The sequence below is a fragment of the Prionailurus viverrinus genome, chromosome D3 (genome assembly GCF_022837055.1).
Source record: "Prionailurus viverrinus isolate Anna chromosome D3, UM_Priviv_1.0, whole genome shotgun sequence".
NCBI lineage: Eukaryota > Metazoa > Chordata > Mammalia > Carnivora > Felidae > Prionailurus > Prionailurus viverrinus.
The window spans coordinates 19,089,014-19,112,355 of NC_062572.1; the positions used below are offsets into that span (position 1 = coordinate 19,089,014).

Here is a 23,342-nt window from a genome sequence, read left to right on the forward strand (position 1 = left end):
GTGAGAGAGACCTCTGTGCGGCTGTCCCGAGGCCCTCCCTCGTTGGCAGGAATTCTAGAGGCCTGTGTGAAGGCTTCCGGGCCGGCCGCACACACTGGCTCTCACAGCCCCGCTGAGCTGTCTCCTAGGACTGAACAGGCCCAGGACAGAGGCTCTTGGCAGTGGGGCTGGGGTTCCTGCCCCTGTCACATCCCACTGCTCCAACCACACAGCAATGGGCCTGCTCCCCACACCACACTTATAGCCCATACTGTGATCTTTCTTGTGCCGCCCGGGCCCTCCCCTACTCCTCCCAGTGCTCAGGGCAAAGGCTGGCAGGCACAGGTGTTTCTGTGGCTGCACCGGTGGGTGTTTTCCCTTTGCTTTGCCTATAGACTGGGCCACTTTGGATAAATTATATTACCTCTAATGTCATGGTCACCCTCCCTAAGGGGCTCGGGGACCCACGTGGAGGACAAAGTTGTGTGAACGTCCAGTGTCTCCCAAGTACCTAAGGTCGGAGCAGGCACAGGTCACATGATATGGGGAATTGGTGGTCACTCTCCACGGGCCCAGCACAACCATGAAGGTGCCCCTGGATTTGGCTGGATCGGTTAGTTGATGGATTGACTGGTTAGGGAAGGTAGCAGTATACCCATGGTTGTGGTTCCACTGTCCCCATATTGGAGAAAACTACTAAGCTGGAGGCTGACCAGGAGACGGGAAATGGACAGGAATCAGGAGGCAGGAAGGAGGCCAGGTGGTCACTGGGGGAGGGAAATTGGCAGGCGGGCAGTGTCTTGCACACAAAGTCCTGGGGACAGTGACTGCCACTCGGAGGGACGGGGTGGCTCAGGTGCTACTTCCTGGTCCCAGGTATGGAATCTGAGGGCTGGGAAGGACCTAGAGACCCTGGACCTGCTCCTCATCACATTGGAGAAAGGATCGGATCAGGGCTCCAGGGGGACTGCAGCCCTGAGGACAGAATTGCCATCTGGGGTTGGGGCAAATCCCGGGGGCAGCGGACTGAGTTCTCACCTCACCCTGACCTCACCCTCCCTTCCCCAAGGCCACCCCATCACTGTCGCCTTTGTGTGCGCAGAAGTCTGCTTTACAGATCCCGAGGATTAGGATGCAGAGCCCAGCCATCTGCATATAATTTACTTCCCACTTCCAGCTCTTTTCTATTTATTTTCTGCCCATAAATCTCCTGTGTGACTCTTCCCTGCTCTCTCTTTGGACGATTCTCATCCTGAAGGACCCGGTCCCGTCCAGGCACAGGAGGTCCTCGCATCTCCAGTGTCTATACAATCTCCCCGCCACCCCCTCACCCACTTTCTCAGCAGCACCCTGGCTCCAGACCTGAGCTCTGCATGACTGAATCCTGCTGAGCAGCCTTGAGTGGTGGGCCAAGAGCAGGGCTGGAATGAGGAGGGCTGGGCCCACACCGTTGGAGGTCCCCCCTGGAAGCCTGGGTCTGCCCTGGCCGACCCCCTCTTGGTGCTCTCCTGCCCCAGAGAGGGGGTGGGGGCCTCTGGAATCACATGATTGTCTTCTGCCTTACAGCTACCAAGGTCACACAATTTTAAAAAAAGAATTATTCCATCAGGAATCTGGTTCCAGAAATCCTCCTGTCCTGGACTCAAGAGAATGAATCAAGAAAGAAGGGGCATGGAGTGGAACAGGAGGAGGAAATGGAGTGCAGAGAGGCAGGAGTAAGGGCAGAAGGCAAGTAAGTGCCCTTCAGGGAAACTCAACCTCCAGAAGCACGCTGGGGTGGCTGTAAATGCACATGACCTCTCGGGAGGACATGAAGGTCATGGCCACTGCCACAAGTGAATGTACTGACAACATTTCCCAGGGAGTGGACACCCTACATTTGCTGGACCGAGGCCTCCACTGGCTGCTGAATTTGGGAGACAGGGCTGGAGGCACCTGTTGGGCCACCGTGTGCCGGACTGCAGGAGGAGCAGGTCACATTGTGTTCTTTGTGAAAAGTGTCCCTGGAGGGTTCAAGAACCCAGTTCTGCAGGACCCTATCCCGCCCAACCCTCTCAAGGTAAACAAGGAGCACTTCTGCCAATCAATATGGTGAGACAGTGAGGAGGTGGGCTTGACTTCTCCTAGTTCAGGCTCCAGGGGGAAGGGGGTGGAGGACAGAGGCCCAGAGCCTCCCTGTCAATCAAGTAGGGCAACTCCCCTGGCCCAGCTCCGCATCCTCAAGGGCACATAGCAGCCTGCCATCAAGTAGGGACCATAGCAGCCTCCAATCCAGGCTGGGAGGTGCCCAAGATCAGGAGTCCCCTCAACCCCTGCAGAGTCCTGTGGACGACCTGGGTCACCTCATGGCACCATTTCTCAGGCTGGGATTCTATAGATTTTTCATACATACATATAAAAACCAAACAGAGCAGAAAAATTTGAAGGAAATTCAATGCAGTGCTAACTTGGAATATGTTAAGGAGTTAGGATTACAAGTTACTGACATTCGTCTTTCCAATTTTGTAAATAAATAAAACAAACATAACTTGTATTGCATTTTTTTTTTAATTTTTTTTTCAACGTTTATTTATTTTTGGGACAGAGAGAGACAGAGCACGAACGGGGGAGGGGCAGAGAGAGAGGGAGACACAGAATCGGAAACAGGCTCCAGGCTCTGAGCCATCAGCCCAGAGCCCGACGCGGGGCTCGAACTCACGGACCGCGAGATCGTGACCTGGCTGAAGTCGGACGCTTAACCGACTACGCCACCCAGGCGCCCCTATATTATATTTTAAAAAGCAGTGTCTTCTGTGACCTTACCCTGCTGGAATATGCTAACAACATATAATTCATGATATTAATATGAAGTGTACTGGCTGTGTTTTAATTGAAAGCCGTAGGCAAAGTTTGACAGGGTGTTGTTAGTAAGAAAGATTATGAGCGAGGAAAAGGGGGGAGAGTTTGACAGTCCACTGTGACTGTGCAGGTGTCATGATGGGCTGTAGTGCACTCCATGTGGGGTTGGGGGGCAGGGTCACCACTCTCACCCTGTGCCGTTAGACCTCTTGCTTCTCACGGGACCCAGAGGGGGGAACTTGTCCTTTTCTTCTTGTAATTCCTTACATTGTATTCCCCAACTGGAGCTTTGCATAGAAAGGAGCTTGCCTGCCTCCCCCTGGGATAGGGGTGAAGTGTTCCTTGCCCACAGGAAAGGGTCTGGTCTATAAGGGTCACCTATATTTGACTGGACCTTGTGTTTCAACATCTCACTTAGCCGAGGCCAATTCCTATGTCATGTCCTGGAGGTGAGTCACAGGACCTGGGACAGGACAGATGCCTCACCTTGGTCCTTCAGCATCCTTCTGTGAAGCTTAGAGAAGTTCTCAAAGGGCACTCCAGGTCCTCGATCTTGGACACCAGCTTCCCCAGCTGGCCATCTGTCTTGATCTTATCCTTCCGAGTGACTGCAGATAGAATGGGCCACAATGATTCTTCTTCACAGGGCTCCTTCTGCCATGAATTGATGCACTGGAGGCAGCAGACACAACATAGGTTTTTCAAGGTAACTGAGGCAGATGAGACATCTACATCCTTCTTTAAAATATTCAGCCATACCCACTCTCTGTGGAAAAATGAGCATGATATTAGAGTTTCCTAATGACTTAAATGAATAGGAGTGTGTGGGGTTTTATCCTCTTTGCTTGCATAGACATGTCATGTACCTACTATGTGTCATCCCTATACTAGGAAATGACATACACTACAAATAAGTGACTCTTAGTGCCGATCTTTTGATATTTGAGATGCTAATTAGAATAAAAGACTCGATTGGTCATTCAGCTTTGACCTGAGCTGGTAAAATGGACCAGACATGAGGTGTCCAATAGTACAGCCACCAACCACACGTGGCAATCAAGCCCCTGGAATTCAGCTCCTCTGAATTGAGCCATGTTCTGAGTGTAAAATGCACACTGATTCGGAAGACAGAATAAGGAAAAAAAGAAACTCTCCTGTTGAGATTTTTAAAACAATGTATTTTTTTTAACGTTTATTTATTTTTGAGACAGGGAGAGACAGAGCATGAACGGGGGAGGGTCAGAGAGAGAGGGAGACACAGAATCTGAAACAGGCTCCAGGCTCTGAGCTGTCAGCACAGAGCCCGACGCGAGGCTTGAACTCACGGACCGCGAGATCATGACCTGAGCCGAAGTCGGATGCTTAACCGACTGAGCCACCCAGGCGCCCCTAAAACAATGTATTTTTGAAATCAATACATGTTGATGGACTTCAAGCTGTATTACAAAGCTGTAATCATCAAGACAGTATGGTGCTGGCACAAAAACAGACACCCTGATCAATGGAACAGAATAGAGAACCCAGAAATGGACCCACAAACATATGGCCAACTAATCTTTGACAAAGCAGGAAAGAATATCCAATGGAATAAAGACAGTCTCTTTAGCAAGTGGTGCTGGGAAAACTGGACAGCGGCATGCAGAAGAATGAACCTGGACCACTTTCTTACACCGTACACAAAAATAAACTCAAAATGGATCAAAGACCTCAACGTAAGACAGGAAGCCATCAATATCCTTGAGGAGAAAGCAGGCAAAAACCTCTTTGGCCCTGGCCACAGCAACTTCTTAGTCAACAGATCTCCAGAGGCAAGGGAAAAAAAGCAAAAATGAACTATTGGGACCTCATCAAAATAAAAAGCTTCTGCACAGCAAAGGAAACAATCAGCAAAACTAAAAGGCAACCGACAGAATGGGAGAAGATATTTGCAAACGACATATCAGATAAAGGGTCAGTATCCAAAATCTATCCAGAACTTATCAAACTCAACACCCCAAAAACCAAATAATCCAGTGGAGAAATGGGCAAAAGACATGAATAGACACTTCCAAAGAAGACATCCAGATGGCCCAACTGACACATGAAAAAATGCTCAACATCACTCATCATCAGGGAAATACAAATCAAAACCACAATGAGATACCACCTCACACCTGTCAGAATGGCTAACATTAACAACTCAGGCAACAATAGATGTTGGCGAGGATGTGGAGAAAGAGGATCTCTTTTGCACTGCAAACTGGTGGGAATGCAAGCTGGTGCAGCCACTCTGGAAAACAGTATGGAGGTTCCTCAAAAAACTAAAAATAGAACTACCCTACAACCCAGCAATTGCACTACTAGGTATTTATCCAAGGGATACAGGTGTGCTGTTTCAAAGGGGCACATGCACTCCCTGTTTATAGCAGCACTATCAACAATAGCCAAAGTATGGAAAGAGCCCAAATGTCCATCGATGGATGAATGGATAAAGAAGATGTGGTATATATATATATATATATATATATATACAATGGAGTATTACTCGGCAATCAAAAAGAATGAAATCTTGCCATTTGCAACTACGTGGATGGAATGGGAGGGTATTATGCTAAGTGAAATTAGTCAGTCAGAGAAAGACAAAAATCATATGACTTCATTCATAGGAGGACTTTAAGAGACAAAACAGGGGAACATAAGGGAAGGGAAACAAAAATAATATAAAAACAGGGAGGGGGACAAAACAGAAGAGACTCATAAATATGGACAATAAACTGAGGTTACTGGAGGGGTTGTGGGGGGGGGGTGGGCTAAATGGGTAAGGGCACTAAGGAATCTACTCCTGAAATCATTGTTGCACTATATTCTAACCCACTTGGATGTAAAATAAAAAAATAAAAAAACTTTGCTTAATCATTTTTATTTTGCGCAATCTCTACGTCCAATGTGGGGCTCAAACTCATGAGCCTTGAGATCAATAGTCACATGTTCCGCTCGCTGAGCCAGCTAGGCACCCCTTCACTTCCAATCTCTTATTTTATTTCTTTTCCCAATCTTTTAAATAAACCATGTCTTCTGGGGCTTACATGGGTGGACTTTCAGTTATAGTTAAATCAGGTTTGGGGAGCATGTGATCAGCATATTTGTTAAGTAACTTATGAATTAAACCAGCCTCGAGTGAATAATTTAATAAAGTATTATAATCATCTAACATCAGGTCCACTGTAAGATGTAGTTTGCCGTATAACAACTCAAAAGGGGCTGAGTCCTATAGATTGTTGTGGAGTAGTCCTCATTCTGAGAAGTTCTATTGAAAAAGTAACCTAATTTTCTTGTCTCTGGACTAAGTTTAGTAAGGTGTCATTTTAAAGTATGATTAATATGGGGCTCCTGGGTGGCCTAGCTGGTTGAGCATCCGACTCTTGGTTTCAGCTCAGGCCATGAACCCAGGGTCATGGGATAGAGCCCTGTGTTGGGCTCTGCACTGAGCATGGAGTCTGCCTAAGATTCTCTCTCTCCCTCTGCCCCTCTCCTCCACTGGCTCTTTTTCTCTTAAGAAAAAAAAAAAGTATGATCAGCTTTCTCTACCTTCCCAGAGGATTATGTGGATGCCAGGCTGAGTGTAGAAAATATTTAACTTTTTTTTTTAGTGTTTATTCATTTTGAGAGAGAGAGAGAGAGAGAGAGAGAGAGAGAGAGAGAGACAACGTGTGAGCAGGGGAGGGGCAGAGAGGGAGAGAGAAAAATCCCAAGCAGAGCCCAATGCAGGGCTTGATCTCACTAACCATGAGATCATGACCTGGAGCTGAGATCAAGAGTTGTACTCTCAAACAACTGAGCCACCTAGGTGTGCCAAGAAGAGGTCCTTTAAATCAAAGAACCGTAAACCAGTTAGCATCACCAGGGATATGGGTGAGAACAGTATATGGATTTGGCACTATGGGATGGATGGGTACAATTGCCTCGTTTATAAAGGCTCTTAAGTCTTGCACAGTTTGATAGTCCCCATTTGGCTTTTTTACTGGTAAAATTGGAATATTATAAGGAGATTGACAAGGCCTTAAAATACCATGTTTGAGAAACTTATCAATAAACGGTTGTAAGCCAGCTTTATTTTACCCAGGCGCCCCCTTTAAGGTCACTTTAACTGGTTGGGCTTTAAGAGCCTGTCCTGGGACACTGCAAACCCAGACCTGTGGATTTACTTCCTTCCACATATTAGAAGGGATATCAGGGTAAGGTTTGAATTCTCCAGATGTTAATAAGCCATCTTCCTAAGAACAAACCTGCTCCCTAGCGTATACATTAAGTCTCATCCAAGTAATGGAGTGGGACAAGACAGAAGGAAGAGAAAAACATGACTAACAACTGACTTTTGTATTTACAGGTTAAAGGCATTGTCTGACAGCATGTTTTTGTTTCCCTCTCTATGCCAACAATTTTATGGTTAGAAAGACAAGGCCGAGTGCTGAATAAGAACAGAGTAAGAGGCTCGTGTATCAATAAGGAAATTGATAAACTTACCTTCCACACCCTGGGCAACCCAGGGCTCAGTCATCTGAGCAGTCTTGGGGCCCTGTCAGGCCAGATCCTCTGGTTCCTGCTCTCTGATGGGAAGTGAGTTGCTGCCTCTCTCTCTCTGGAAATGAGAACAGTCTCTCTTCCCATGTCCTTCTTTCTCACAGACAGGACATGGCCCCAGTGGAGTGTTTGTTTGGACATTCCTTGCTGCAATGTCCCATCTGGCCACACCTATATATAGCATGAGGTCTTACCTGGTCCTTTCTCTGATACCGGCTTTTTCTTTGGCCCCTGGTTAGTCTGGCACTGGGGTGAATCCACAGCAGTGGTAGCCACTATTTAGGCCTGTATTTTACCCTGCAGTTTAGTTTTCTGGTCCTTTTCCTGTCTTAAAACCTTATCTCTAACGGGTGCCTGAGTGGCTCGGATTTCAGCTCAGATCGTGATCTCATAGTCATGAGATCAAGCCCTGTGTTGGGCTCATGCTGAGAGGGGTGCTTCCTTCAGATTCTCTATTTCCCTCTCTTCCTCTCTCTCAAAATAAAGAAATAAACATTCAAAAACACATGACCTTATCTCTATTTTGAAAAATTCAATGGGGTGACGCGGCGCCTAGGTGGCTCAGTTAGTTAAGAGTCAGGCTTCAGCTCAGGTAATGATCTCACGGTTTGTGAGTTTGAGCCCCACATCGGGCTCTGTGCTGACAGTTTGGAGCCTGCTTGGGATTCTACCCCCCCCCCCCCCCCCCCCCGCCACCCCTTCTCTCTCAAAATAAATAAACTTAAAAAAAGAATTCCAGGGGTGCGTGACTTGCTCAGTTGGTGACTCTTAATCTTAGGGTCGTGAGTTCAAAGCCCCACACAAGAAACGGAGCCTAGTTAAAAAAAAAAAAAATAGTAAAAATAAATGAATAGAAACTCCAGTAGCTACCTCTGGTAGGCGCTGGATGGGGGGGTGAAGGGTCTAAACCATTTTAGTCTATTTTCGGTGGATGTCAGTTGATGACTGATATATATAAAATACATGTTTAATATAGTTTTTCCCTCAAGCTATGTTGGGTCTAGATTTGTATATTTTACTGATGGCTGCTACCAAACGACCCTGAAATAGACCTGGATATGAGAGACTAAGAGAAAAATTACCAGGTGTACTCACAACTGCAAAGAAAAGACCTACCCGCCCCCCCCCCCCCCCCCCCCCCCCCCCCCGTTCCCAGAGCCAGCCAGGGCGTGGCCGGTTGTGGTCTGACCTAAAGGCGGGAACCAATCAAGTTCTGCTGAGTGGTTTGAAAAAAAGGCGGGAACCAATCAAGTTCTGCTGAGTGTTCACATTTAAATGTCAACCAATAACAGCTCTGTAACCACAAAAAAAAATCCCTAACTTGTTTGTGCCTGTCTATAAAAGAAGCTGTAAGATCCTCGCTGGGGGCCTCTTAGCGTCACCGGCAACGCGCCGAGGACCGAGGACCGGGTTCGAACCTGCAATAAATGACCCTTGCCGCTTGGCTTTGACTCTGGACTCTGGTGGGGCGGGGGGTCTCTCGGGGCATATCAGATTTTCATCAGCTCCTTGAGGAGCTCTCTGAATTTTAACAAAGCTTCCAGGTTTAGAATCTTTTTTCATTCCTTCTATTAAACAAGCGATCTTATGGTTTCCTCTTTCCCTTTGCCTGCCTGCATAATTCCAATGTGGTTCAGTATTTGGGACAGCAGCGCCCCCTACCGTGTAACAATCTCTATCTCTGGCTGCTAGTTCATCAGCAAATTCTTGAGTCCCTGCCCAGATAGGGTTCTTTTCCTCATGGGTACAAGAACGAGTTAATATAACATGGATATCTTGACAGGTCAAATCAAACATAATAGATAACTGTTGAAAACCCTCAATAAATTGACAAGGGTTTTCAGAATATCATCCTAATTGTTTTATCTGAGCCAGGTCTGCCATGGAGAATGGGACAGGGACTCTAATTGTGCCCACTTCTTCATTAGCAACCTCCCGAGGGGGATATAGTCCAGATTTTGGAGGAGCTCCTGGAAGATGGGGGTTCCACTCCTGGCATGCCCAGCTGGGTTGGGAGCAGAAGAGTCGTGGGGCTTATAGGAGGGATAGTAACAGAGTCAATGTCCCCTTTGTCTGAACTGGATGATGATTCCTCGGGTAGCCCAGGTTTGTTAGAAGGAGGGGACCTATTTAGACAATCATCATCCAATATGTCCAGAGGGGGTTTATTAACCTGCTTGGTGGCTAAACACATTCTGTAAGAAGCCCTTATGCCACGATCTTGATTTAAGGTCATGAAGGCCCGGACATAGGGCACTTTGGTCCATTTGCCTTGTTTCCTGCAGAAGATATCTAGTTGGCGTATAGTATTTAAGTTTATTGTTGCATTAATGGACCATTTTTCCTCGTCTCTTAGGGAGTAATGAGCCCATGCATTATTACAGAAGATGAGTCTTTTCTTCTTTAAATCTTGCAATCCAAATTGGTTCCAATGGGTTAAGAGATGCCCCAACAGGGAGCCCTTAGGGACTGAAGAGGAAGATCCCATGGTCCTATAAAAGTGGAAAAGTCCATTACCATACCCCCCTGACTCCTGGGTGGCATCCCACTCAGGATCATATCAAGGGTTTCTAGTGTTCAAAGTGACAAGAGGCATCCCTCAAAGAGCCATGTTGAGTACTGACTTTTTTCCTGAAAGGATGTCGACATCCCTTTGCTTCCTTATTGTTTTTCCCAGACACAATAGGTGCCGGTAGATGGAGCAAGAGACCCTGCTGTTTTAACCCGTGGAAATGCTAAGAATTTGCAGGAGGGGAAATACCTAACGTTACAATTTAAGTAGTCAGTAGAGGACATTGATGAACAATAGTAAAGATGGAAATCCATCGTGGTCTAAGGGACATTTCAACACATGTAGTCTTTATAGCCAATTTCCCTAGGAAACGGTCCCAGTTGGGTTTTAATTCAATCAGGTTTTGGTTTTAGCTGGCTCTGAGTGGAGGTCTCTCAGAAGAGCTAGACCAGAGATGTGGAGGGGATCACAATTGGACCAATGAAGAGGAAACCTCACATGGGAGTCTTACAGTTGGCAGCTGTCCCAGTGACTTAGGTGGCTGTCCCGTGCCCAAGAAAGGCAACTCTGTGTAAGAATAAGAATACAGAGAGAGCACCAAGTTTCTGCGTCTTATTACCATTCTGATCAAAGTACTAACTTCCAGCCAAAAGGCAGGCTTTTGTTCCTCTCTGTAACATAGCCATGGGCTAGAAAATTGTAGCCTGAGAAATCGACATGAAAGTGTTCCAATAAGACCACATTCTTGAAAAGCCTCTGAAATAAAAGAAGAGGGAATAACTCACCAAGTTTGCACCAAGGCTCAGAGTCCAGACAAGAGGAATAGCCCCACGTTAGGCGCCAAAAATAATTTTAGGCCAGTGAGGGAACAGTCAAGAAAGAATTCTTGAGACGTTTTGGGTGCAAAAATATCCTTTTATTATAGCATGGAGACAGGAGACAAGACTGGAGGGAGAAAGAGTTGCCCTGGGATCATGAGGTGCAACTGATCAGGTATTTAGGAATTGGGTAGGGGAGAGGCAGGTAGAGATAAAGGAAGTCTTTAAAGGGATTTCTGTGTGTTACAAAAGAATTACAGGATCCTGGAGGTCTGGCTATTGTCAAGCTAATGTTGCTTTTTGCCTCTGGCAAAACATTAACATTAAGGCAGTTGTGAATTCTTTGAGGAAAGTCACACTGTCTCCGTCTCTGGTGTTTATCAAAGTGCTGCAAGTTGTAAGTAAATTTCATTTTATCTACATTTCTTTTGCCTTTGTTCTCATCTGTGTCTCCCACCAGAGACTGCCCTCTGCTGTGTGGCCTTAGACAGGTCACAGGCTCTCTGAACCTTGGCTTTCCCCTCTGAAAAGGAGGATAATGTTATTTCCACATTGTGTGACGGGAAGAAACTACTGAACTGGATTTTCAGAGTTCCTGCCTTGAAAGCCTGTGTTTAAAGTCATAAAACCCTAAAGACCCTGGGGACATGGCCACAATGTGAGAATTTAGAGGTAAGAGTTGCTGAGCCTCCCCTCTTTGCCTCCCTTCCCCCTCCCCACCCTAGTTTTGGCCAAATAACTCCTCTTCGTCCATCTGGAGCACCTGACTGCACCTGCTGAAACCCCTCAGCCACCCTGGGAGGTGGCAGGGCAAGGAGGCCATCCTCATTCCTGGTCCCAAGGCCCAGCCATGGCCCTGCCATGGTCCCACACAGCCCTCCCCACAGACCCAGCTGTTTCTTAGCCCAGCCTGGCCCCTGGGGCTCTGGCTGGGGAAGGGAGAGGGAGGGCACAGCGGGTGTGGTTCTTGCTCCGAAGGGCTTTTCCTCTACTGGGCACCTCGTGAGCGGGGAGTTCTCCCAGTGTAACATCCTGCAGAAGGTATCCACCCTCAAGGATGGTGACTTCGTCTTGACTGAAAGGTGCTCCCTCCTTCCTCCTAAGCCCCCAGCCCACCTGGCCTCTGGCTCTCCCACCGTGTGCCCTCTCAGACCACAGGGGGCAGGTGGGGGTGAAGGTGAGGGGTGTGGTGAGATCTGACAGCTGGGGAGGGAGGTGATCAGGATGACTGGGGGGGGGAGGCTGATACAACATGCCTCTGTACCTCTTTTGCCTTCCTCCTCCCTTCTGGACCGCAGAGCCTCTCCTCCCCCAGACTGAGGGTTACTAGAAGAGAACATGTGGGGGCACCCAGGTGGCTCAGTTGGTTAAGCGTCTGACTTTGGCTCAGGTCATGATCTCACGGTTCGTGAGTTCAAGCCACGCGTCTGGCTCTGGTGTTGTCAGCATGCAGCCCACTCCAGATCCTGTCTCCCTCTCTTTCTGCCCCTCCCCTACTCATGCTCACTCTCTCTCTCTCCCTCTCTCAAAAATGAATAAACATTAAAAAAATTTAAAAGAGAACATGGGAACTTTTATCCAGTGTTGCACAGAGAGCAGGTTCGACAAATGGCAGCCAAAAGGGCCTCTTCTGACTCCTCAGGCTACCCTCCAGGGTCTGCCAGGACTTGAGGGCACGACCCATGGTGAGGGCCAGCCACCAGGCAGATAGAGGACAAGAAGTCAGGTGGCTGCAGGAGTGATGGCCAGAGGACCCTGGGTCCAGAAGGGACCCATGCAGATCTGAGGACATGTTTCCCCTCTTGGCCTCTGACCCATGCACTTAGACTTGATACAAGATTCCAGAGGCCCAGAGAGTCTTTTCTGAGCTGTGAGGCCTTGCACAAGTCACTATTCTGAACCTTTGTTTCCTCATGCATAAATGGGATGACAAGTCTCTAGCTCAGAGAGCCGCTGCTGTGATATCACAGAGAGAAGGCTCTTGATGCTCAAAGCAGCAGGTTTGGCCAAGATTCCTTGCTTGAGATAGCAAAGGAACGAGGGAAATCTGGAGGGTAGAGTCAGGGGAGAGAGAGGAGGCAATGCCCAGGGAGCTGCAGGTAGGAGTGGAGGCCAGCAAGTACAGAGAAGCTCCAGAACCCCACTGAGGGATGGGAGCAGCTGAGGTAAAGGCCACGAACCGGAGTCATCACAGTTGCTGCTCTTGCCCTTATCTCCAGCACCGCCATCTTTATTTACTTAAGCTTTAAGTACCAGACGGCAGACCACTGGTACCCATCTGAACTTTGGGCCTGTTTTCATGCCCACAAGTACCTGGGCTGGCATGCTGACTGCATCCGTGATACCTTTGGCGTGCCCTTGTGGACCCAGGTGAGGAGAGCCATCTGGGGATTGTTGACTGTCAGGGACCCGGGAGGAGGCAGGGACCACAGCCTGAGCCCCCATTAGGTGTTGGCACCACTCATTGGGGTCCATGTGACTGAGGAGAAGGTGGAGCGCAACAGGGCCGCCACGGACCGGGCACTGCAGTGGCTGGAGGACAAGTTCCTGGGGGGCTGGGCCTTCCTCAACAGCCAGCAGGTGACGCTGGCTGACCTCATGGTGCTGGAGGAGCTGGTGCAGGTACCAGCTTGGCCAGAGGAGGATTATCTGTGGGCAGCATTCCTCCTATCACCATGCGCATTACACAGACAGAAACACTGAGGCCTACAGAAAGCTAGGAATTTGCCCAGAATCACAGAGCAAGTTTCTCTTTGAACTAGTGATGGAGCCCTGACCTCCTGCTCCCCTCCTGTGTGTATTTCATGCTGGTGCTCTTGGGCCCTAATGTTGGCCACACTGCCCTGGGCCTTACGTGGAGTTTGGGGAAGGGGCCTGACATTGAGGCCCCAGTATCACTTTAACTTTCCCATCCTTGTCCCCACAGCCTGTGGCTCTTGGCTGTGACCTATTTGAGGGACAGCTGAAACTGGCAGCATGGCGTGACTGAGTAGAGGCTTTCCTGGGTACTGATCTGTGCCAGGAGACCCATGGCCCCATCTTGAACATCCTAGAGCAGACGGCTAACAAAACAGTCCTGCAGCCTCCACCAGAACTCTCTCCCTATATGCTATTTTATATTTCTAGGATCCTCTGAGGAATCTGGAATAGGGACTGATGGTTGGAGGCCAGGAGATTAGCAATAAAGATTCATTCTTAGTTTCTTTCTTGTCCTTTTTCATCTTTTCCATCTTGCCTCAGTGTCTTGTTTCTGACCCCAGGAGGAGCTCTGCACAGGCAGGATACCTTATGTCCTTGGTAGTGCTTCTTCTCAGGGCAGCAGATACAACAATCAATAGAAGACTAAAATCTACCATATGTGAAAAGCTCTGAAAATTCAATAACATGAAGAAAAACAAATCAACTAAAAATCAGCAAATGTCATTGGTCTTTTAAAAATAATGAAGACTCCTTGGGGCACCTGGGTGGCTCAGTCGGTTGAGCGTCCGACTTCGGCTCAGGTCATGATCTCATGGTTCGTGGGTTTGGGCCCTGTGTCAGGCTCTTTGCTGACAGCTCAGAGCCTGGAGCCTGCTTCGGATTCTGTGTCTCTCTCTCTCTCTGCTCCTCCCCTACTCACACTCTGTCTCTCTCTCAAAAATAAAGATTAAAAAAAAATTTTTTTTTTTTTAATAATGAAGACTCCAACTTGAATAAAGAACCAAGAACTATTGTTTTTTGTTTTTTTAATTTTTATTTATTTTTTAAGTAGGCTCTATGCCCAGTGTGGAGCCCAACTTGGGACTTGAACTCATGACCTTGAGATCAAGATCTGAGCTGAGACCAAGAGTTGGATGCTTAACCAACTGAGCCACCCAGGCCCTAGACTTATTGGTTTTATTACACTGTTGTATTATATGTATGGAATAAAAGTATGTTCCAATAACCCTCATCACAGTTAACCAAAGTAACCTCACAGATAACAAGTCAATATAGCATTGGTACCAGGACAACAAAATATTAAGAAATCAATGAGAATTGAAAACTACTAAGGGATATAGATGGTGTTTCATGGGATATGGTAATGATTTTTGAAGTCTGGGAAACTTAAAAGACAACTAGCACTCATGTCTTCCAGCAGTTTGAGCATAACAGCAAACTATGGGGTTATAGATTGTTGCATAAGCCACCGTGTATATCAGCTGGGTTTATTTGTATGACCAAGCCCACATCAGTCATTTTAGCAGAGAGAATGTAATAGAAAGAATTGGTCACCAGGCATGATAGAACTCCACTGGCAAAGAAAACCCAGATTATCCCAGAGACAGCCAATAACCCTAGGGCTGGGGGACCAAGGGAGGAAATTGGAAGTATTAAAATCCAGGTGCTGAAGGAGAAGTAGAACTTAGGTCTCTGGGGAGGGTGTTGCTGCCTCCAGAACCCCAAAGATGGCCCCATAGGACTGAGATCAGACCTTGGAAAAGGGACTGATGGAAGAGGGTTCTGGTATCTCTCAGGGTGAATGAAAACAATGGTCCTAAGAGTGTTGTGTTGGAAAACTGCAAACTGAGTTCAACTGCAGTTATGGGAGAATCACTGCCCCCAGAGCAAAGACCTGTTGGTGTGGGGATGTTGACGGTGTCCGGAACCTTTGACCTCCTCTAGCCTCCTACTCAGTTCATGGTATCAGTGTTTTAAGGGCAGGGCTTAATCCTGTGTCTGATACCTCATGGTGTAGGGCATGATCTAAAAACCTCTGTTCTTGCAGAAGCTGGTGGTCAATTGCATCCCTGTGGCCATTTCTGCCTGGGCATCAAAATGTCTTCATTTATTTGAACAGAAGTGCTAGAAGAGAAAAACAATTCTGAGGAAAATGGGTTTCTCCACATAAGATTTTATACCCAACCAAAATAGCACTCTTATGGGAAGATAGAAAATGCCAGCTGTGCACCTCTCCTGAGCTACCTCACAAAAGCAAGGTGTGCTTTTTGGGAGGGAGTTCAACCAAACAGAAGATAAGAAGACATTGACCCAGGACCATACTAACATCTAGAATACTGGGTAAGAAGCAATGGGCTCAACCCCAGGTGTCACCACCCCCAACTAACTGTGATGAGATCCCTGACAGTGATGGAAGGGTGGCTTGAAACAAAGCCCCGGGCCAGGTAGGAGACTTCTGTCTTCAAATCCATGTGTCCAACCATCAGTCCCTCTTCCAGACTCCTCAGGAGATCCTGGAAATACAAAATAGCATATATGAGTAGAGTTCTGGTGGGGGTTGTGGGACTGTTTTGTTGGCTGCCTGCTCCAGGATGTTCAAAATTCGGCCATGAGTCTCCTGGCCCAGATCAGTACCCAAGAAAGCTGATGGTTTGGCACTTCTTCTTTATTCTCTGGAACTGTCTCCTAATCCTGGGGCTTGTGGCTATTTTTCAGTTTTGATTTGTCGGTTTCCTACACCCTGATTTTGGTGTGTTCTGCCAGGTGGTGAAAGAGTCAGCCTCCAGCTGCCCTCCTGGTGAATCCCCAGTGGGAATGAGGTGGCCTCTCATTGGCCCCAGTCATGCTTGCCCTCAGACCTCCATACTAGTCACAGTGTCCTGCCCCACCATGAACCTGGCACGCTACCTGCACCTGGTGTCCCAGGCCAGCTGCCCCATCACATCTTCACCAGGTGGAATGGCATCTCCTCCAAGCCGGACTCGGCAGTACTTCTCCAAGGCCCTGATCCTCCCAAGGTCCCCCTCCTCCTTCTAAAGTCCCCCTCCTCACCCCCACCTTCTTGGAGTCCAGAACTTTGGGGATCTTTTCCATCTGTGCCTGGCAGCCTTCCTTACCCAGAGGGAAGTCAGTCATGTCAGAACATAACCACCACTTCATGCCTCCTCCCTGTGAACCTTGGGCTTAAGTGACAAACATTTATTTCTCAACACTTCTGGAGTTTGGGAAGCACAATATCAAGATGCCCGTAGATACAGTATTTGATGAGAGCCTGCTTCCTGGTTCATAAATGGCTGTCTTCTCTCCATGTCCTCATGTGGTAGAAGGGGCTAAAGAGTTCCCTGGAATCTCTTTTATAAGGTCAGTAATCTCATTCACAAGGGACTCATACCATCACCTTGGGGGGTAGGATTGCATCATATAAATTTGGAGAAGGGAATTCAAATATCTAGTCCATAGTAGGGAGATCCCAAGCCTTGCCAGTATGGTATTTTAAATAGATAGATGATATATAGATAGATAGATAAAATATTTAATGTTTATTTATTCATTTTTAAAAGGGGGGGGAGGGACAGAGAGAGAGGAAGAGAGAATCCCAAGCAGGCTCCACACAGTCAGCACAGAGCCCGATGTAGGTCTCCAACCCACACACTATGAGATCATGACCTGAGCCAAAATCAAGATTCGGACACTTAACAGACTGAGCCATCCAGGCATCCCTATTCATTTATTTTTACATTAGTACAGACAGAGATACTTTCTAGAAAATGATCGATCGTATAGACTTGCTCAAAGAAAAACGTACCCCATTATATGGTTTCAGTGAGGTTGCATGAGAAAAAATTCACATCTGTACTGATTCTTAAAACGTACTTTTCACCACCCTGTATCTTTGGGTTCAAAGTACAGATTATTGGGGTGCCTGGCAGGCTCAGTCAGTAGAGCATGCAATTCTTGATCTCAGCGTTGTACGTCTGAGCTCCACATTGAGTGTAGAGATTACTAAGAAATAAAATCTTTTTTGAGGTGCTTGGGAGGCTCAGTCTGTTTAGAAAAAGTGAAGACCCATATGATCATAACCTGCAATAAGTTGTCCAGCACCATAAGGTCTCAGGCCACGTTGTTTTGGTATCTGGGCCTTGCTTCCAGTTACAGATACAAGACAAGACACAGGGAGAGGTCAGTCAAATACACATCTGGAATCCAGACACTCCAGCTGCGTAAAATCACACAGTTGTCTAGCATCAGCATTAAGTCCCCAAATTGAGATACCAATGAGGTTGTTAGCATGGAGAATTTTTTTCCTGATGAGCTGCGAGCTCTGCCTGGGCTTGCTTCAATGCGTCTAACACCAAATAGGTTTCAGACCAACTGTGACTGAACTTTGACAGTTTCATTGTATATTCCATTCGATGAATCCTGCCCTAAGGGCTTCAAACAGTGAAATCACTGTCATACAAGTTTCTAAACAAGTCTGGAGACCTGACCGTGGATCAAAGGCATCTGCTGCCATTATTTTGTGGCATCCTGCATCTTTGGAGAGATTTGTGGTTGTATTTGAATAAGAAAATAGCAGTGGGGTGGTAACCGGTGAAAAGGTTGGTGTGATGGACCAGGAGGCACTGGTGTCAGGGAGACACTAGTTATTGAGAAGTATTTTGATACATGGTCATTTCATTAGAGAACTTTTTTTTTTTTTTTTTTTAAGAACTGGGGCAGCTGAGTTATATAGTATGCTTCTTTTTTAAGTTTTTTTTTTTTTATGCTTATTTTTAAGAGAGGGAGATAGAGATCAAATGCAAGTGTGGAAGGGGCAGAGAAAGAGAGGGACAGAGAATCCGAAGCGGGCTCTGCGCTGACAGCGGAGAGCCTGATGCGGGGCTTGAACTCATCATGGACCATGAGATCATGACCTGAGCCAAAGTCGGACGCTTAACCAACTGAACCACCCCGGTGCCCCTGTATAATATGCTTCTGATGAGCCACGACCAGCTCTGAGCACATTGCATGTATGAGCTCACTGAGTCACTGAGTAAAGTGCTCTTTACTACGGTGCATGGTGGCCACTGCACCTGTGGACGGGAACAGGGCCACCCAGTTCTTGCTAATGGACCAGTAATCTGTGACTATTACTGCCACTGCCCTCGTGGGTCACTGCTGAATACAACTGTGGGACACTCCCACAAATGGCATTGCTGGGTAAGGGTATCGTGCGTCTTTTTTTTTCTTTTTCCGGAAATGGAATGATTTTTAAAAATCATTTATTTATTAAAAAATACTTTTTAGTGGACACACAGTTACACCATTTTCAGATGTACAGCATAGTGATTTGACAACTCTGTACTTTATGCTGTGCTCACAAATGTAGCTGCCATCCTTCACTATACGATGTTCTTACAACATCATTGACTGTATGTGCTGTACCTTTCATCCCCTTGACTTATTCATTCCATAACTGGAAGCCTGTACCTCCACTCCCCTTCAGCTATTTTCCCAATGCCCTCACCCCATCTTCCCTCTGGCACCCAATAGTTCGTCCTCTGTAGTTATAGATTCGATTCTGCTATCACAGGCCATTTTCAAACAAAAAAAGTTTTTCACAGTTTATTTATTTATTTTGAGAGGGTTTCAGAGAGAGAGAGAGAGAGAGAGAAAGAGAGAGAGAGAGAATCTCAAGCAGGCTCTGCACTGTCAGCACAGATCCCAATACTGGGCTCAATCTCACAAACCATGAGATCATGACCAGAGCCCAAATCAAGAGTCAGATGCTTAACCGACTGAGGAACCCAGATGCCCCAGGGACTTTTTTAAAAAGGTGTATTTATTTATTTATTGAGAGAGAGAGAGAGAGAGAGAGAGAGAAATGTGAGTGGGGGAGGGGCAGAGAGAGAGAGGGAGAGAGAGTCTCTCAAGCAGGCTCCACGCTGTCAGCGCAGAGCAGAACCCAACTTTGGGCTCGATCTCAGGAATGGTGAGATCTCAGGAAAAGTGAGATCATGACCTGAGCCAAAACCAAGAGTGGGATGCTTAACTGAGCCACCCAAGTGATCCTGAGTCAGGGATTTTTAAAGGCCATCAGAAGAAGGTCTGGGGAAAGCAGAGAGAAGTCACATGACTCCTCAGCCAAAGAAAGTTGGTAAATATGGGAGGGTCAATCTCATTTTGTTGTGCTCAAAGAGAGAGTCAGTGGTTCTGGGTTCTGGCTGGCTTTTTTTTTTTAATGTTTATTTAGTTTTGAGAGAGTGCAAGTGGGGGAGGGGCAGAGAGAGGGGGAGACAATCCGAAGCAGGCTCCAGGCTCTGAGCTGTCAGCCAGAGCCTGATGAGGGGCTGGAATTCATGAACCACAATATCATGACCTGAGCCAAAGTCGGACACTTAACCCACTGAGCCACCCACCCTGGCTGGTTTCTTTATGAAAACTTGATCTCCTGCAAAACAACAGAATTCACAGTTGGCTATCATGGCATCGAGCATGAATATTATCTTACCGAAACAAGGTGGCAGAGAAGCAGATTTGGGGGAAAGATTTGAGCTGCACTACCTGCCTTGTTAACTCTTGGTTAACCCTTGGTGAATGGTTTCACTAGCATCTTAGCGGTGTCTCAAGAAGGAAAGAACACAGCGTCTTTAATCACTGAAAGCAGGGGTGCCTGGGTGGCTCAGTCGGTTAAGCGTCTGACTTCGGCTCAGGTCACGATCTCACGGTTCGTGGGTTTGAGCCCCGGGTCGGGCTCTGTGCTGACAGCCCAGAGCCTGGAGCCTGCTTCAGATTCTGTGTCTCCCTCTCTCTCTGACCCTCCCCCATTCATGCTCTGTCTCTCTCTGTCTCAAAAATAGATAAACATTAAACAAAAAATTAAAAAAAAATCACTGAAAGCCAACACCCTGTTTTGTAATCGAGGGCTTCTCATCACCAACCACGTGCCTGAACACAAAACTTCTGGGAAATTGCACTTATGTCACAGAAACAGACCTTGTCAAAGTACACAACACTTTCAAGTTTCTTACAGTTCCATTTGACAATATTTGTTTTCCAGTGAGTGAATAGTTTTCTTATGAGAGAGCCAGGATCCAGTCTCCCAGGCACCCCCTTTCCCCCTGCTACAGCGGGAGGCCACGTGGCGCATGTGGCTGCAGTTCTTAGATGTGACAGTAGATGTCAGTGTCAACCAATAAATGGGGTCCTTAACCTAGGGCTCTGAGCCCCTTTCCCTGGGCCTTGGTGCCCCTGCTTGGTCCAGCCTGTGTCATTTCCAGCCTGAGTCCAGGCTCCCATGTTACATCTGTCCTGCCCTGAGGGCCCCGGGGGTTGTCTTCCCCCTCAGATCCTGTTCTGATGGCCTCCCTTTCAGAGATCCTTCATACTTGTTTGCTTTCCTGGGCCTTTTCCATCTTTCCCCAGGGGGTTGGGGGTGGAGGCAGCCTGTGCCTTCTAGGTCCAAACCAGCTACTTTGTTGTTCAAACAATTGGATGGTTTCTCTTTCAACAGACACTGCAATAAAGTATAAGAAGTAAACCAACAATAAAGTTAATGAAGTTAAACAGTCACTGTGAGTTCAGTGTAGGTGACAGCTATGTCCGGGAGGGAGGCCACAACCGAACTAGCCATGCTGGGCACCATCGTAGGACGGAGGGGCAGCAGGATCCCCAGGTTGCCTGCCAGGAGGAGAGACAGAAGAGACTCCTGGAAGTGACCTTAAATCCCAAATTAGTCTCGGCAGAGGGAAGGGCCTGAGCTAATGCTGGAAGCAGGAAGGTTGAGGGTGTTTGACTTTCCAGCAGCTGGGTGTGGCCAAGGGCATATGCTGGGAGACCAAGGTCAACGTAGCAAGATGAGCACAGGCTCTTGAGGCTGAGGACTGGGCGTTAGTTCCCAGGAACTGTAATTGCCCAGGTACATAACCAGCTGGGGGGTGGGTGGGGGCATGGCCTGACCGCTGGATGGCGGAGTGGGGTAGAGAGAGCTGGGTGGAGGACAGGATGAAGGGGGAATCTATCAATGGCAGAGACTTCTTCTGCCAGAGGCCTGCAAGTTTTTGAGGGAGGTGGGAATGGCTAGGTACCAGGGTCCTCAAGGCCACTGCCCCCACCCTGCCTGCAAATACCAGACAGCAGCCCCCTGATGCCATCTCACTTGTAGGCCCATGCCCGCATGAATGAGTGCCCAAGCTGGCATGATGACTGTGTCCAGGACACCCCCTGGGCATGCCTGTGTGGACCCAGGTGAGAGGGGTGATGAGGGAGTGTGACAGGCGTGGGCAAGGCCAAGGTGCTGGAGGGTGGGGCTGCAGACTGAGCCCACCCTCCACTCACCTGACTCGTGCTGGTTCTGCTCGTTTGTAGGCAAGTGCCCAGGGAGAAGCAGGGTAGGAACAGGGACAAATTCCTGAGAGGCAGGGCTTTCGTCTCAAGTTCCCAGGTGACGCTGGTTGACTTTATGGTGCTGAAGGAGCTGCTGGTGCAGGCATGAGCTCAGACCAGCCAGGCAGCCTCCCTCCACTGACCCTGCCTAGAGGGCCAGGGGGGCCAAAATCTCTGTTTGACAGATGGTGGGATCCTTCCCTGGCTTTCCTCAGGTCCTGTGGCTGCCCTTGGGGTCAGTGGCATGGCTATCCCTGTCTCCTGTATTGGAGTCCTAGAATCAAAGCCTCAGCACTGACCTGTCCGTGAGCCCTATGACCCATGTGGGGCGCTTGGCTGTGTTGTGCTGGGAAGAGTGGTCATGGCTGGTGGCATAGCAGGAGTTAATGGAGGCTCTCCTGGGTACAGGGTTGTGCCAGGGCCACAGCCCCATCCTGAAGATCGGGGGGGGGGCAGGTGGTCAATCCCTCCCAGGGGCCCCACCAGAGTTACATCATAGGTCTGCTTAGAAGGCTGGGAGATATAAGAAAGACTCCTCTCTGGTCACCTATCCTTGGCCTTTTGGTTTGTCTGAGTCTCTTTGTTGGATGAGCGAATGAATGAGCAAATGAGTAATGAATGAGTGAATGAGAGTCCCTTGCTGCCCTCCTCCCTATCTCTGTCTCCCCACCTTGCTTCCAGGTTACTCTCTGTCTATTCCTCCCTTCTCTTGCTCCTCCCCTTCACCGTAGGACTGTGACCCCTATCCGATATGGTAAACCCAGTTGGGGTTTTCTGTGCAGGGTTGGGTTACAGGTCCCAGGGTGTTGGACCCAGGGCTCCCTGATGGCTCTGGACATGCCAAGTCTGAGCCCAGCCTCCCATCTACAGACTTGCTGGATGGCTGCTGGCTTTGCTGGGCCTGCCTGGTTTCAATCCCTTCTGCCTGGGCTCCAGGATGGCTGGCTCTGGACAGCCTGGCTCCTGGAGGCTGCCCAGCCCTTGTCCTCCTCCACCAGGGAAGAATCTGAGCCAGCTGTGTTCCTTCTGCAGACAGTCGCTTTCCCAGACAGTGCATTGGGAATGACAATGCACTTCAGCAGGGGTCAGCCTTGGGCCTGTTCCCAGTCCTTCCTTCCCAGGAACTCCTATCACAGCCCTAGGACCCTGCCTGATCCAATCAGAGTGGTCAAGGGATACAGGGTCTTCACTGGCTGGGTTGGGCCATGAACTATCCTTAAAACTAAGGGTGGGGTCAGCTCTGCCCGAGCCACATGTCCTGTGAGTATATGTGTTTGTAAGGGGTGCAATGTGTCCCTAAAAGTCCTGCCTGTCAGACTTCAGTTCCTATGAAAACAGTGGGGAAGGCATTAGTGTTCCCTTGCATGGTCAGTGGCTCTGACCTCCTCAGGTCCCAGAATGAGGCTGGGGGCGGCTTCCTGGGAGACCATGGCTCAGTTCCCAGGGGGCTACTCTGGCTTGCTACCTGCTCCGCGAGTCACCCCACCGGCCAGGGCCAGTGTGGATGCCAGGCCCCAGCTCCCAACCCACCCATGGCTGTTTTCTGGGTTCATGGAGGCCCTGCCCCACAA

General features: G+C 48.3%; 1 protein-coding gene across 1 annotated transcript; it reads left to right on the top strand.

The window, feature by feature from the left end:
• Positions 1–1,771: 1,771 nt before the first annotated feature.
• Positions 1,772–13,843, top strand: LOC125149355 (glutathione S-transferase theta-2B-like). The gene is given in 5 exon segments (XM_047828263.1): positions 1,772–2,038; positions 11,686–11,789; positions 12,927–13,077; positions 13,156–13,329; positions 13,634–13,843. Coding segments are annotated over 5 exon segments (906 nt in total).
• Positions 13,844–23,342: the final 9,499 nt, after the last annotated feature.